Source organism: Ambystoma mexicanum, chromosome 14, assembly GCF_040938575.1.
Source record: "Ambystoma mexicanum isolate Mex_15411 chromosome 14, UKY_AmexF1_1, whole genome shotgun sequence".
NCBI classification, from domain to species: Eukaryota; Metazoa; Chordata; class Amphibia; order Caudata; family Ambystomatidae; genus Ambystoma; species Ambystoma mexicanum.
In genome coordinates, this window is record NC_090940.1 from 105,702,427 (window position 1) to 105,718,948 (window position 16,522).

The 16,522-nt window shown below is 47.8% G+C and overlaps 1 protein-coding gene across 12 annotated transcripts in view; it reads left to right on the plus strand.

Annotated features, from left to right (window-relative positions):
- RBM25 (RNA binding motif protein 25) overlaps positions 1-16,522 on the plus strand; it is an 841,835-nt gene that overhangs the window by 741,953 nt on the left and 83,360 nt on the right. For all 12 annotated transcript variants that reach the window (XM_069638623.1, XM_069638627.1, XM_069638622.1 and 9 more), the window contains one exon: positions 7,196-7,473. In XM_069638623.1, the coding sequence (XP_069494724.1) occupies positions 7,196-7,473 (278 nt within the window). The remainder of the gene's footprint in view (positions 1-7,195; positions 7,474-16,522) is intronic.

Sequence of the window (16,522 nt, forward strand, 5' to 3'; positions counted from 1 at the left end):
CGGGCCCTTCCCAACTTCAGACCTCCACGCCCTCTGCCTACTTTGCCTTGGCCCAGACCACGGGTGGCAAGCCTGTTCAGCGTGGGGCTCTCTGTCCTCGAAAGCGCTGAAGAACAGACCAGCCAGGTGGAGGGAGCTCTTCCAACAGTCGCCTTCGGAGGATCTCGAGAGTTTTGTGAAACATCGAACCAGGCAGAGGTATGGCTTATGTTTTCATCCGCACCACGCAAGGGAGACTCCTTCCCAGGGACTCTCCTGCCCGGGAGGGACCAGTCTGGTCCTTATACCAACACACGCACCGAGGCTGCTACAGCTATCGGGCTGAGGGGTCCTCGGATCCTCCCGGTGGCAAGGTTGAGGGGCCACTAGGCTCTATTACCAGGCTTGCGCCCGAGGGCTCCGCCCTTGTACTGGTCTCATGGCTGAGGGTCTACGCCCTGTTACTGGCAACACATCCGAGGGAGCTCCTGAAAGCAGCTTTAATGACCCCCGGGTCCAGGTGGATACACCTACCAGGCACGGGCCCCGAGGAGCGGAGCAAGTCGCACGTCACTCACATAAGAGACTTGACAGAGGCTTGCACTAACGAGCCAAGCAACACGTCGCAGCCACGCGGTAGGCAGCTCAACAAGATGGCCGATGTGCCAGGAAAGGACACCCGTTCGCCGCCTCTGCAAGACTTAGGCGAAGAACGAGTATCGAGGTGGGACTAGCATGAACCAGGTACGTGGCCTATGGCCTACCCTTATGCGCTAGGTTGTTTTCCCTTGCGGCCATATGTACAGTGTCGGCAGCGGCCCCAGCTGCCTCTAGCTAACCTGTCAATCCCCTCTTCCTCCTCCTCCTCTTCGGCTAGCGAGGAGCAGATCTTTGAGAGGTTCCTCAGCCTCATGACGTCTCCAGATATGGGGGATATCGAGGACAAGGTCAGGGAAGTCCATCCCGCTATGGTAACGGCACCACAGGCGCCTCTGCCGAAGCCTTTGGCCCTGTCGCATCCGCCCCCTTCGGCTCCTCAGCCTAATCCGCAGGTGGTTCCATACAAGCCGCCTCCTCTTCCTCAGCCTCTGTCAGTAGTCCCTGTGCCCCAGCCTCTTGCTCCGGATACACCTCCTCCACAGGATCCCCCTGATCCTCAGGATACTGATGAGGAGGAGGAGGATACTGACATGCCATCATCCGCCAGGGCCATCCACAAACCTATCTCGTGCCTGGAGGAATACCTGGGCCTCCCCAGCCCCAGGTAGAACAGCCGGCAGAGGGCATCCTCGCTGAAGTCCTCACGAGGCGCCCTTCTGCCAGAAAGGAAATTCCACTGCAAACCGATGTAGTCCATCGCCAAGAAGGGCTGGCTCAAACCCCACTCTGACCAGTCAACCGCCGCCTGGATGCTAAGTACAGGCAGATGGAGGGGGGATACACTCTTGCTCTCCTCCCATCCTCAGCCACACTCCTCGGTGATCGCTGCGGCATTACTGTATCCAAGCCCCAGTCGTCCTCGTCATCGACGGCGCTGTTAGGCAAGGAGGAGAAAGCCTTGGAGGCATACGGTAAGTAGCTGTATTCCAATGCTTCCTTGCACCTGCAACAGGCCAAAGCAGACTGTATGCTGGTAGCCGCTAACCAGATATTATGGTGGGAAATTGCTGACTTCCTCCCAGAACTCCCCACCCACAGCCAATCATGTTTCAAGGAGGGGCTAGCCGAGCCCAAGCTCGTGGCTCAGGATATAATGGAGTCCACGCTGGCACACATTGATAACTTTGGTTCTCCAGCATGGGGTCTGGCATGGATTCACATGCTCATGAATATTCCCCGTCGTCAGGCTGGGAATCCTCGGTAAAGAAAAATCAGTATCGGTTTTGTTTCTGATCTGTCTTTCATAGCAAATCTTTTGGCTGATATTCTGTCGCTCGTCCTGAGCCAGGTCGTGGAGGGAGTCCCAGCCTCCCAGCGAGGCTCGGGCTTTTACTCCAGGATCTTCGCTATTCAGCAAAAGAACCAGGCTGGCCTGAGAGTTGTACTGGACCTCTCCACCCTCAACCTCTCCTTATCACTTCAGAGATTCAAGATGGTTACCCCAGCCTTTAGTGCAGAAACATTGTGCAGGGGAGACTCTGTGCTCCCTGGATCTGAAAGACGCTCATCTACACGTCCCGATCTGGCAACCCTATCGTTGTTTCCTCCGGTTCAGGATCATGGGCTGTCATTTTCAGTACAAGGTCCTCCCTTTTGGCCTCAACTTATCCCCCAGGGTCTTTACCAGACTCATGAATGCTGTGCCGGCCCTCCTCTGGGCGCAGGGCCTCCATTTATACCCCTACCTAGACGACTGGCTCGTCGGGGCTACATCTCAAGAAGCAGTTCACCACTCCTCCTGGGCCTCATCTGGACACTCGCTCCGAGAGGATATTCCCCTCGGACGACAAGATTTCGGCCATCAGGAGGGCAACGTCCCACTTTCACAGCCGAGGTGCTACTTTGGCTTGGTGGTACCAGCATCTCCTAGGTCTTTTTACAGCGGTACTGTTGGCCGTCCCCCACACAAGGCTCTGGATGAAGAGGATTCAGCTCCACTTCTCAGCGTCATGGAACCAGGCCGAAATTATCAAGATCCCCATTTCTCTCCACCCGGACCTCACATGGTGGTCCAGAGACTGCAACCTGCGGACGGGCAAGCCCTCCAGGCCCCCCTGTCCCACAGGTGACGATTACAACAGACTTCTCCCACCAGGGCTGGGGAGCCACCCTGGAGGATCTCTCGGTCCACGGCACATGGACCCGTCGAACAAGATTACCACATCAATTGGCTGGAGCTGAACGCCATCTGGTTAGCGCTCAGCCTTCCTCCCACGTCTCAAGGGAAGGATTGTCCCCGTACAGACAGACAAATCGACCAGTATGTATTAAATCAACAAGCAAGGTGGGACCAATTCCCCGATCTTCCTCACGGCAGTCCACCTTCTGGGGGAATCGAACCTGGAAGCGGACAGGCTCGGCAGGTTGGGAGCAGACAACTACGAGTGGCAGAATAACGACCTTGTTGCACAGAGATCTTCCACAGATGAGGCCTCCCCAGGTGGATCTCTTTGCCACCAGGCACAACAAGAAATGCCCCCAGTTCGCCTCCTGGCAAGGTCAGGGCCTACACTCTCTGGGCAACGCCTTATGGATCCAGTGGAACGGCATGTCAGCATACACCTTCCCGCCCACTCCTCATTCAGAGGGCTTTGCAAGTTCAAGGAGTCGCACCAGCTCAACATCATTCTGATGGCTCTGTGGTGGCCAGCCAGGCCATGGTTCTAGGAGCTGCTCAGCCTCTCGGAGGTCCCTCCAATCCACCTCCCGACGGGCCCAGCACATCATCTGATTCAGCAGGGGGGCAAGGTCGTCCACCCGCCCCTCAGAAGCTGGCCCTCACAGCGTGGTTCCTGGGCAGGTGACGCTCAGCCACCTCAACCTATCCCAAGCCAATCTGGAAATCATACATGGGGCTAGGAGCAAGGCTACCAGAGCCCAGTATAAAAGTAAATGGACAAGGTTCTGCCACTGGGCTCACTCCAAGGATATCGACCCACTGGCTTGTTCATTGGACGACGTGCTGTCATTCTCTGCGCACTTCGCCAACTCTGGCGTGCAGGTGGACACCTGCCACAAATAAACCTCAGCCATTGAGGCCTACAGGAATTCGGAGGAAGGGGTCTTCTCCTCCCCGATCGTCAGGAGTCATATGGTGGGACTCGCTAGACTCTACCCGCCCATCAGGAAGCCACACCCTGTGTGGTATTTGAACCTAGTTTTGGGTGCCTTCGTGCACAAGCTGTTTGAGCCTATGGCGTCTGTGGACATCATGCTGGTCACCATCAAGACGGCCCTGCTAGTCGGCCTCACATCGGCACGCAGGTTCAGCGAGATCCAGGCCCTAGTCGCCTCAGAGCCGTACACTACCTTCCACAAGGACAAGATGGTCCTGCAGACCCATCCGGCATTTCTACCTAAGGTGCCATCAGCCTTTCACTTAAACAAGATTGTACTTCCTACTTTCTTTGCTGACCCGAAGGACGAGGCCTCGGAGTTCTGCACTGCCTAGATGTCGGGCGTGCCCTGTAATTCTAACTGAACAGGACGAAGGGCTTCCGCAAGTCTGATGCCCTGTTCATCACTTATGGAGGCGCCAGGCCAGGCTATCAAGCCTCCAAAGCCTCAATTTCCAGCTGGATGGTCTCCGCCATCAAGGAAGCGTACGAGGGCCAGAATAAACCCTTTCTGGCGAACATGCATGCCCACGCAGTCGGGGTCAAGGCAATGGCCATCACCTTTCAGGGCCATGTCCCCTGGCAGGTCATAAGCAGGGTGGCCACGTGGGCCACTCCATTGGCTTTCTGCAAGCATTCCTGTTTGGATGCCAGCTCCAGGTCAGATGCGGCTTTCGGACAGGCGGTTCTCCGGAACCTATTTGCTTAAGGAGGATCTCCTCTCCACCCTGGGGCTACATTCAGTTGTAATCGCCCATACAGTATGGAGGAAAGGGGGACGGACGTAAGGGAAATTATAAGTTACTCACCGTAGTGACTAATGTACTTGGTCCATAGTCCCCTTACCTCCCACCATCCTCCCCCCTAATAATCTGGTGTCATTAGGCAATGGTAAATCTATTGTCGACGCTTCTTTGGGTACTGTGGTGTGGCGGCGGAGCCAGGGCCGCACCTCTAAATTTAGAGGGGGGGGGGGGAGAAGATTTTTCTGGTGGAAAAGGTTCTGTCTCCTGTCCCTCACGAAGGATGCCCATGCAGTATGGAGGAAAGGGGACTATGGACTAAGAGTATGTTAGTCACTACGGTGAGTAACTTATCATTTCTGCTTGCAGCCATTGATAAGGTAGCCCCTTTAAAAATCAAAAAATGTTAAGGTTAAAGGATTTGTTCCGCGCACTATCGCCACCGGAATGGTCCCCTGGCGCTCTGGCAGATCTTAAAAGGAAAGTGGGTGGGTGGGTTAGTGGGAACGAGCGGGATAAGTGCAAGAGAGCAGTGATGTGCTGTTGGCAGCTTCAGTTTGGTAAACAGTTAGCTGATAGCTGAGCTTGGGGGTGCTTTCTGATCGGTAACTGTCGTATGCTGTTGTGCAAAGCTATGTGTTGGTTTGTTTTGTTGTTGTAGTGAAGTTTGTGCAGTTCTTTTTGCTTTAGGGTTGTGTTTGTGTTTGGTTAGAGTTTGAGAGGTGTGTGCATAGGGGTGAAATTGTTAGTGGTTTGGTTATTGGCCTCGCTATCTAGAAGTGATATGTGCAAAATGTCCATGTTCAGTCTAGATGTGGTGCATGAATATCCCTGTATTTCTATCTAGATCCGGCACTGGCTAACTTTCACAGTCCCGTCTACATCTGATGCACGCCAACATTCACAATTCTAGCCAAATGTGGCGCTGGCCCACCTTATTCCTGTTTAGATGCAAAGCAAGCTAGCATTCACAATTTCTAAGTTAGCCCGCCAAAGGCTAAACACACAAAGGGCTCAAATCTGTCAACGCACAGAGTAAAAGCCAAGAAAGACCTCACGAACAGAAAATGGTGAAAAAATGACTGAGGCCATTTTGACCAAATGGACACCCATGAGTGCTCTATTGCAACTGAGAGTTCAGCCTGTGATGGTAAAAAAGTACCCTGGTAGTAAAAATTAATCCACTGCCACCAGTCATTTAAAGTAGTGAGGGTAACTAAAAATGTTATGAGACAGTAGGATAAGGGGCCACTACGTAACCCCCCCAGCACTCAACACAATATGGTGGGTGATGGACCTACAAAGTAAAAAAAAGTAAGATCAATTTCACCTTAATATTCTTAGGAACAGTAGTTAACACAAGAAAAGGTATTTAAACCTTAAACTCCAAAGAACTTCTGAGTGACACTGCACTGATGGTGCTTTGTCTCACTATACAAAAAGCAGATGCCTATGGAGTTTGTCAAACTGCAAAAACAGTGAAAACATGAAATCCTAATCTGGGAAAAACACATGCGAGTGAGAAAAATGTCCCACTCACTCGGGAGTTCATGTTAAAAAGCCCCAAGTCCAGCAAAAGAGCTGGGGGTCCTTAAGGTTGAAGTGAAGTGGCACCGGAATGAAAATTCTCCCTAACACCAATCTTGGCCTGTAAGGGTGGAGATGAAGCAGTGAGCAGGGAATACTGGGAAGTGTAATCTTTTGACTAAAGCATACTGGCTACCAAAAACCAAAATGGATCCTGAAGTGAAATGGAAAATATGGCTTTTGAGCTCCCAAATCAGTACTGTGTTGAAGAGGTCAGAAGTTAAGTCCAATATGAAAACGTTCCCAAATCATTCCCCCAAGTGGTGGGGACGAGAGCAAAGCGAGTGCATTGTGACGTTGTTTCACCTCAGTCAAAACCGATCTTTCCTAACCATAGGCATTGCAAAACAGGCAAGGGCAGTAAAGCAGAAGGCTCTACTGACCTCAGTCAGGATAGGGTTAAAAAAAATAATAATAATTGCAAAAAAGACTGCTTATCCCATAGGAATCTATGTAGAGAAAGGTCTAAAAAGAAAATCTTTCCTAACATTAGGTATTTCAGAACATTTGTACTGTGCGTGTTGACCACCCCTCATACCTGAGAATTGAGGCTTGGCTGACCTGCTACTCCGCCAGCTGTTTGCCTGGTGAAACTTAAGGGAATTGATGGCATGTAATGAAGGAAGACTTATCTAAAGACCCTGACCGCAGTGCTTAAGGAAAATCTCCCCAACACTTGGCAGTGATACTAGCCAGGTTTCCCAGACCAGCGCGCACACTTTCCCGATTTTGAAACTGCTCCACTGGCTGCCAGTGACGAGCAACTTTAAATTCATGGCCTCTCCTCAAGTCCACAAAGCTTTCATCTAGTGTGACCTGCCATCATAATACTAATCTCTATATCCCTTGTACCATATATCCTCCTATTTCAAATCACTGAAGGCTCCTGGGTAAAATTTTACTCAATTTTATATGGCTTCCATTGGAAGCCTATAGAGTTCTTGCTCGTTCTGTTTTGATATTGAAAATAATTTGCAGAAAAATCAACTTTCCTTATTCTTATACTCTCGCTGAGACTTTCTGTACAAGTTTTAATTGGTATTTCTTTGTACAAAATGTTTTTGTAAACTCCTACCTAGAAGTACTTACTGTCCAGCTTGTCTTCTATAGGTGCATCCAATAGTCCGAGCCAGACGAATGCTGTCAAGAGAAAGAAGCTTCCTGTTGATAGCGTTTTTAACAAATTTGAAGATGAAGACAATGATGAAGCTCCCCGAAAAAGAAAACTGGTACCGTTGGATTATGGGGAGGATGAAAAGGGAGCAGTTGCCAAAGGAAATGTAAACACAGAAGAGAAACGAAAACATATTAAGAGTCTTATTGAAAAGATTCCCACTGCCAAACCGGAGCTCTTTGCTTATCCTCTTGACTGGTCCATTGTTGATTCGGTGAGTACCACAAATAAGTGCAGTCTAATTTTTTTAAGAGCATCTATTATCAATGACCTCAGTGATCCATTTCCCTAACCACAATTTTATCTGTATTTGTTTGTTTGTTTGTTTATTTATTTATATAGCGCTCTTGACCCGGGGGTATATATGCGCTTTGAGCATCAGGTTACAGGTAAAAGACAATAGTACAGTATTAATAGGGCATAGATAATAGTATACAAACAATATACATACAATTGGACATTCAGGGTGCATACATATGTAGTAGGACGGTTATTTGTTGGTTAACCAGGAGATGACCTTAGTTCTGAAGGGTTGGAAAGTAGGTGTAGATTTAATATCCAGTGGGATGGAGTTCCAGAGTTGTGATGCCAAAGTTGGGAAGCTGGATCCTCCGGCTCTTTTAAGGGAGAATTTGGGAACTGTTAGTTGTAATGAGTTGGACGATCTGGTGGTTCTAGTGTTCTGTCTTAGTGTAAATTTGTTCGAGAGGTAGGGTGGGGCAAGATGATTAAGGGCTTTGTAAGTAAGGCATATGGTTTTCAAGTCTATTTTCTGTTGGATGGACAACCATTTGCAGGCAGTTCTGGTGGCGGAGATGTGTTCCCTTCTAGGAATATTGAGGGCGGCACGTAGTGCGTTGTTTTGTAGAACTTGCAATTTATTGATTACTGTTTTGTTGGCACCTACATAGAGGCTATTACAGTAATCCAGTTTAGATTGGATGAGTGCTCTGGCTAGGATGAGACAGTTGCTAGGGGAGATCAGTGGTCTGCAGGCCCTGATTAGTTTACCAGTGTAGGCCGTGGCTGAGGCGGTCATATTGATTTGTTTAATTAGGTTAATGTTCGTGTCTAGGTAGAAACCAAGGGTTTTTACACTCTTGGCGATGGGTATGGTGTTACCGTCAATAGTGAAGCTGGTGTAGCCGGGACAGAGTTTACTGATAGTGTTAGGTGAGCCGACAAGAAGCAATTCAGTCTTGTCATCATTCAGGCATAGGCCATGTGTGGCCATCCATGCCTGGATGATGGAAAAGACTTCATTGATCCATTTGGCGTCCTTGTTGTAGTTGCCTGATAGGGTGAGGAGTATCTGGGTGTCATCTGCATAGTTAGTGTAGGTGACACCCAGATTGTCCAGCTTGTCGAATAAAGGCTTGGTGAAAATATTGTAAAGGGTGGGTGAGACACAGGATCCTTGTGGGACACCGCAGGTGATGGGGATGGGGTCAGCCGCTGCTAGGGGGGAGAAGACCCGCATGGTTCTGTTGTCCAGGAAAGATTGGATCCATGTGACTGCAGAGTGGGAGAAGTGTGCTGCCAGAGACAAATGGTTGCACAAGATTTTATGGTCGACCAGGTCAAAGGCAGCGGAGAGGTCAAGGAGAAGAAGGATGGCAGCCTTATTTTTGTCTTTGAGTTCGTCTATCTGGCATTTGAGATCAACAAGGGCCGTTTCTGTCCCGTGTTGTGGTCGAAAGCCAGATTGGCGAGTTCCTAGTAGGTGATTGGCCTCGAGGTAGTCCTGAATTTGTAAATAAGCCACTCTATCCAAGATTTTTAGTAGGAATGGGACGGTGGTAATAGGTCTGTAATTCGTAGGGATGTCAGGGTTGAGAGTAGTTTTTTTTAGTAGAGGTAGGACCCAGGACTGTTTCAGATTGCTGGGGACCATGTTGTTGGCGAAGGACAGGTTTATTAATTTAGTGATAAATGGGGAGAGATCCCTAGCTGCATCTTTTATGATTTGTGCGGGGCAGCTGTCCCCCTTGCAATTCGATGGTTTAAGGGATGCTATAATTTTCTGAACCTCCAATATAGATACCTTTTTGAAGGTGAAGCCTGAACTAGTGGCAGTAGGTGGAAGGGGTGTGGGGATGGAGGTGGGATCGAGAGTAAGTTGTTGTCGTTTGTTGTTGATTTTGGTTTGGAGCCCTGAGATCTTGTTGGCTAGGGCATTCTGGATCCCTGTGCACCAAGGTTTGTCCTTAGTGCAAGAGTCAGTGGGGGTAATGGGGTTTTCTAATTCCTTTAGTATGTTAAAGAGCTCTTTAGTACTGGAGCTTGCCTGGGAGATCCTAGTATTGAGAGAATCTTTCTTGGCACGTATAATCTCATTTTTGTAGAGGGTGGAGATGTTGGTGAGATTAGTTCTGTTATTTATGGAAGGCACTGATTTCCAGAGTGCTTCAAGTTTGTTTTTTTGTTGACGAAGGGTTTTGAGCTCCGGGGTGAACCATGTGTTCAGGTGCGCTTTGGGTATTCCTTTGCGCAGTTTCAGTGGGGCAATGATGTCAATGGCTTTGGCCATGGACTCATTGTAGGCATTGACCAGTTGGTTCAAGTCCGTTGTAACGGGTAGTGCGTTTAAAGTAGGGATCACCAGAGGTATTAGGGCTTCCGCTGTGATATTGCTCTTTTTCCTAGTAGGGCAGGCAGGTGCAATAATAGGCCTTTTATGTGCTGAATTGCTGGTAAGAATGTCAAACGGGAGGAGGTGGTGGTCAGTCCAGATAAGTTGTGTGGGATCTTCCGTAGTAATGTTGCAATTAAGGGTAGTTATCCAGTCGAGGATTCTACCTTTCGAGTGGGTGGGTTTGGAACAGAGTTGTTGGAGGCCATGCTCCTCTAATGCCATGGCCAGGGCAGTGGCTGGGGTGTCTAGGGGGTCGTTAAACCCGAGATTAAAGTCTCCGAGTATAATCAGTTGTGCTGAAGGTTTGGAGCTTTCAGCAACTAGTGAGGTGATGTCTTCCTCAAATGAGGCAGGAGGGCCCGGGGGTCGGTAAATTAAGTGCAGTGTAATAGTACTTTTAGGGGAGGTTTGAACTTTGACTGTAATATGTTCACAGGATTTGAGTGGGGGAGCAGAGGATAGTCTGATGTCAAGCGTGGACTTAAAGATAATAGCTACGCCGCCTCCTCGAGCGTTCGGTCTATCTGCTCTAAGGATGGTGTAGTTATCAGGTATGGCTAGGGTAAGAGATGGACCTGCAGCATCGTGCAGCCATGTTTCGGTTACCGCAAGGAAGTCCAGGTTGTTTGTTAGAATAATGTCTGCAACTTCTGTGGCATGGGCGACTAATGATCTGACATTTAGGAGAGCTCCTTTAAGACTGGGATGGATGGTGTTGATGGGAGTTATAGTGTGAGGGTTGGTCTTATTGAGTGATTTGGCTGGGCCTTTGCTGGGTTTGTGGTGGGTTCTGGCGCCAAGTCTAGAGTTCCGATCGGAGGGGATGAGGGTAGTGTTACGGGAGTTAGTTGGGTTAGCTAATGTAGAGGTGTTGTAGTCGATGGTATGGCATGATGCTCTCGTGTTGATGGGGTTCTGCTTGTGGTCAGCTGGGTGAGTATTAGCTGCGACATGCGGAGCGTGTGCATGTCTATGGGTGGGATGGGCGGACTTGGTATCCGGGGGGAAGGCTGGTGTAGTGGGCAGGAATGGTGTAGGGCAGGTGATCGGGTGGTGTCTTGGGCAGGCGGGTCTGACTAAACCATTATTATGGGCTAGGTAACTGTTGCCAGTGCAGGGTATGTTACTTTGCATGACACAGAAAGGGAACATGATTGCAGTCAGGCAGAATAGCATGCTGGGGCTGAGGTGATGTACAGAGGGGTGGCGTGTAGGGGGCATTGGCGTTATAGGTGGGGCGCAGCACAATGCGAATGAGGTCTAGGCGACCTTGGGGCACAACACAGTGCAAGTGGGGTCTGGGCGACCTTGGGGGCACAGCACAGTGCAAGTGGGGTCTGGGCGATCATAGGGCACAGCACAGTGCAAGTGGGGTCTGGGCGACCATAGGGCACAACATAATGCAAGTGGGGTCTAGGCGACTATAGGGCACAACACAATGCAAGTGGGGTCTAGGCGATCATAAGGCACAACACAATGCAAGTGGGGTCTAGGCGACCATAGGGCACAACACAATGCAGGTGGGGTCTAGGCGACCTTAGGGCACAACACAGTGCAAGTGGGGTCTGGGCGACCATAGGGCACAATACAATGCAGGTGGGGTCTAGGCGACCTTGGGGCACAACACAATTCTTGGCTCCTCCGTAGCATTTGTTTTTGTAGAGTAAAATGAACTCTGGGTATCGGATCTCTGCATTCCCAGTAGATTTCCCAAATGGTGTGAACTGTTGATTTTCTTTTTGCTGCTTTCCTACATTACGCCCTTTCTTTTTGCTTGGTTTGGACTCGGCCAGTTTTTCTGAAGTCCAACTAAGGGCTTAATAAAACCATTCAACTGAGACTGTACAAGACTCTTTAGTGTAAAGCTGTACCACCTGAGTATATGGTAGCGTAGACAGCACAGCCAGGCTTAGCTCAGGAGGGAGAGAGGGCTGTAGGAAAGTACATTGAACCTGTAGTACGCCAAGGATTCAATAGAAACACTTACAACCAGAAGTATTATAAAACTAAAGGTTTATTATAAATACAAGTAGGCCAAGTTAAGTCTTGGTGGAAGTACTGGTCAGTCTTAAACACATTCATTAAAACACACCACAATGCTTGAATGTACACACTCTTGGGGAAAAGTCTAATTTCTGTGCTAATTCCCTTCAACCTTAGACACCCACAGCACTTTTGCTGGACTTTAGGACTTTTCATTTTTATCCTGGAGTGAGTGATACCTTTTTTCTGACTCTCGTATTTTGGATCTGGTTTGGACGGTTTCTTTGGTTTGGGTGTCTGACATCCATAGGCATCTACTTTTTTGTATTGTGACAAACTGCACCTTCAGTGCAGTGTCAGAGAGAAGTCCTTTCGATTTCTCATAAGGTTTAAATTGCTTCTCTTGGGTGAACTACTGTTCCGAAGAGTAGTAAAGTGAAATTGACTTAGCTTACCTCTTTTTCCTATGTAGGTCCAGTACACCCCATCCTATGTGGAAGTTGTTAGGAAGAAATCTCATTAATGTGCTAATTCCTCTCTTCCTTAGAGACCCCAGGCTCTTTTGCTGACCTTCGGGACTTTGAACTTTTTAATTCTGTTTGTTTTCTGTGGTTATTTCTTTGATTATGGGATTTTAGTTAACTCTATAGTTATCATTTTATTTGTGTCACACAGCACCATCAGTGCATTGGCACAGGAAATCATTTTAGGCTGTCCCAAGGTTTAAATACCTTCTCTGGGATAAACTACTGTAGTAACTACTTTATTAGTCTTTTTAATGCCTATACCCAGCACACACTAATTTACATTAGAGTGCTGGAGGGGTTACCTAGTATCCCCTGTGTCTAGAAACTCATGTAGCAGTCAAATGCTACCCTTTCCTATCGAAATGGCTGGTGGCAGTGGTTTTACAACAAACTGCCATGATTTTTCCCTACCGCGAACGGAAGCGTTAAATCGCGGAAGCCATGTTTTTCAAGATGGTGTCTGAGCCCCCTCTTTAAAAACAGGGCCTGGTCTTTTTTTGTTTATCTTTGGAAACGTCCTTCTAGAGTTTCTATGCGCGCCAAACAAGGTTTGGTCCCTTTGTTCCTACGCCTTTGGCGGGCTTCAGGACTGAAGACTGCCACTGGCGCCCGAGTGGGTGGGCAGGAAGTAAGGGAGGTGCCCGAAACTCCCTGTGCCTAGTCTCCTAGGAGACCCAAATGCACTCTGGCTTGATTGATTGGCTGACTGTCCGGCAAAGACAGCCACCCTGCTGGTGGAGTGGCAGCTAGGCTGGAATTAATGGGAGAAAACTGATTAACTGGAGAGTCTCTTGGCTTGGAAGGCAGTCGACCACTGGAATGAAAGAACCGAAGACAAGCTGGAAGAGGACGGCTGCTGCAACTACTGGACCGTTGGGTTGGCCGGTGAAGCCCTGCTGCAGGTCCGAATCGCCAAGTTCATCTCGACTGAGAAGCCAGTCAAGGACGACTTCTCCCTTTTGAGTTGGTGGGACCAATCAACTCTTAAGCAACCAGCACACCATTCTCAGAGCTGGTTGTATTTTCCTCCGAGTGCTGCAGGAAACCGAATAATCAAGGAGAAGGAAAACAGTTTGTGTACTTGAAAACAGGCATCAGAATCGAAGAATATCCAGTTTGTCAGCTTTGTGACCAGACCCCGTGCAGTGCAGGAGTTCCCCAGCGTCCTCCCTCTTGTCCCCATGACTGAGGCTCAGGAACAGCGAGATCTGTAGGAACTGCCAGGAACAGAAGTCTTCAGCTGGATCTTTTTCTTCAATCTAAGGTACTATGAAAACCTGACCAAGAGAACTTGCCTCTCACTGCGAAAGTGCGTGATACATTGGCAACTTGCAGCCTAGTCAGTTTATGACCAGACATATGAGTCTTACTTCTATGAACTACTTCTAAGAACCGTGGCAAAGACTTCCGTTTAACTACCAGAACCGTTTTAACCTATGAAAGACTCTAGCCCATTGACTTTGGCCTACCTATTGCATTGGACCAACTCCTCTGGTGAACTCAAACTTTTTGCACTGTTCGAAAGTAACTCCTATTCGTTTTATTAACTTATGCCTTTTTGCTCCTACTTCAAAGTAGTTTAAATGACTCAGAACTGGTTGGTTTGAAATATTGTAGTATATTTTTGTGATATTGATTGCCTCCTTATAGTGAATGTTTTCTAACTGACTGTGTAATAAATCAATAAGTGTTTTACCAAGAAACCTTGAGTGTAAGAGTCTATTTGAATACTTGTAATTGTAGACCTCTGTGTAACCTCATTACCAGCTCACATTCTCTCTTGAGAGAAGCCTGGCTGCTCAGATCGCTACCAAAAGCTATGTGGTACATACTTGTACCAAAGGTTGGTTTTGCTTACACCTGTAGTCCTAGTTGAGTGTAATGGTCCCAGAGGGTACTGCATGCCAACTTTGCCTAACAGAAGTCCTGGGGGTTACTTGGTAGCCCCTTTTCCTATTTACTCATGCAACATATTTTACATTACCCTCACTACTTTTAATGGCTGCTGGCTGTTAGGCAAAGTTTGTATGCAGTACCCTCTGGGAACACTACACACAACTGTGACTACAGGTGTAAGCAAACAAATCTTTGGTATACATCTGTACTACACAGTTTTGGTAGTGTTGAGCAGCCAGGCTTATTTCATGAGGGGCAATGTGAGCATTATTACAGAGGTCTACAATCACAGGTGTTCAAATAAACTTACACCCAAGGTTTCTTGGATAAACACTTATTAATTTATCAGTCAATTATAAAACATTCATTTGAAGTAGGCAATTATATAATCATACACAAATACACTTCAATACTGTACACTCAAAGATTATTAGAACACGAAAGACTAAAATTATTCTTACAGTGCACATACTTTGAGTTCACCAGAAGAGTCAATTCAATAGGCTAGGCCAAAGTCAATGGGCTAAAGTCTTGGATAGGAGAAAGCTGTTCTGGTAAGTAAACGGAAAGGTCTCTGCACAAATTCTATGAGGATAATTATTCAGAGTCTAACACTAATGTTATTGAAGGGTCAGAAAAGTTAGAGGACTCTCAGGATGCGAGCCCCTCTTTACCTTAACAAGCTCTTAGGCCTCAATCTTTAGCCACAGGGACCCTACCAGGTCCAGTACTGAGTCCAGAATTTGTCTCTTGAAAAAATGAGACTTGAGTTAGAGTTCAAAAGGCTCCAAATGCAAATTGAAAGCAAGCATCAAGAAATCAAACTAAGGGAAATGGAAATGCAACATGCCCTTGAAATGAAGAAATTGTCTCTTGAAAATGTTTCTTTCCCACAGTCTTCTAGGTCTTCCAGTCCTAAGAGACCTTGCTTGCCTAAGGAGGCTGTGAGTATGTATGAGGTGAAACCTGATATTTTGGATTGGTTGGGTGCTTTTGAGTATAACTATGGGATTCAGGGTTTTACAGGGAATTAGTTGATTGCTTGGCTTTTGCCTAGGTTTCCCCAGGTTGCAACTGATGCTGTAATGGAGGTTGTGGGAACTTGAAAGATTGGAGTAAGAAAATGTGAAGCTAGCTTTGATAGCTAGATTTGGTAAAACTCCTTCCCAGTACCTTAAGAGGTTTAGGACCCTCAAAATGACTGATGGTACCCCTTGGGCTACCTGGATGTGTGAATGTTTGAAGAACTTAGATGGTTGGGTTAAGGGTTAGAGTGAATTCTTTTGAAGGAATGAGAAATTTATTTTTGTTGGAATCTATTTTTGATGCCTGCTCTCCTGAGCTGAGACAGCACTTGGCTGACTCTAAAGAGATTGATCCCAAGAAGCTAGCAAAAGCTGCCAATAGGGCTACTCACAAGGATTGTGGGGCCACTCATAAAAAGGATGAAGGGATGCTGCAAAAGAAAGATGACAGAATTATAAAACCTCCAATCCAAAAGGGGGCCAAAAACAGAAAAAGGGTAAGCCACATGGGAAACCAGGACCGTCTAGTGATACCTCTGGTGCCAAACCAGATGGAGGCCAGCAGAAGCCCCCATTTGTCAAAACATTTGGAAAACGTTATGCTTGTGGGTCAACTGACCATGTGAAAGGGGCACCTAGATGCAAGGTTAAACCTTCAGGGGTCCACACTGCCTCCTTAGCCTTCATCCCTGAGGGAGAAGTACATATGGCAAGTGGAAACTTTCAACTATTGGCTGAAGACCCCATTGGAGTCTCTGCCAGTGTTTCTTTAGTGTCTCTGGGTTTGTGGGAACAGCAGAATCTAGATGTATATAATTCTATACCAGATAATGCAAAATGCTACAAGGACAGTGTACTTGTAATTGGTCAGGAGACCCCTGCCATTAGAGACACTGGGGCCAGCATCACAGTGATGTATGAAACCTTTTTCAAACCTGAGGATGTTGCCAAGGCAACCAAAGGCCTCACTAAACTTGGTGGAGGCCCTGTCCAAATGCTTTCAAGACTACCATCTCTCATCCAGTGCAACAAAATGACTGTAAGAATACCGGTCAGTGTACAAAGTGAGGTGCCTGGGAGAGTCCTGCTGGGGAATGACTTAAAAACTCTTGGAGTTGTATCAATCACCCCCAGGCCTCCCAGTGAAAGGAAACCAGAGCAGGAAGGCCAGGGAGCTCACCGTAGATGACACTCGTG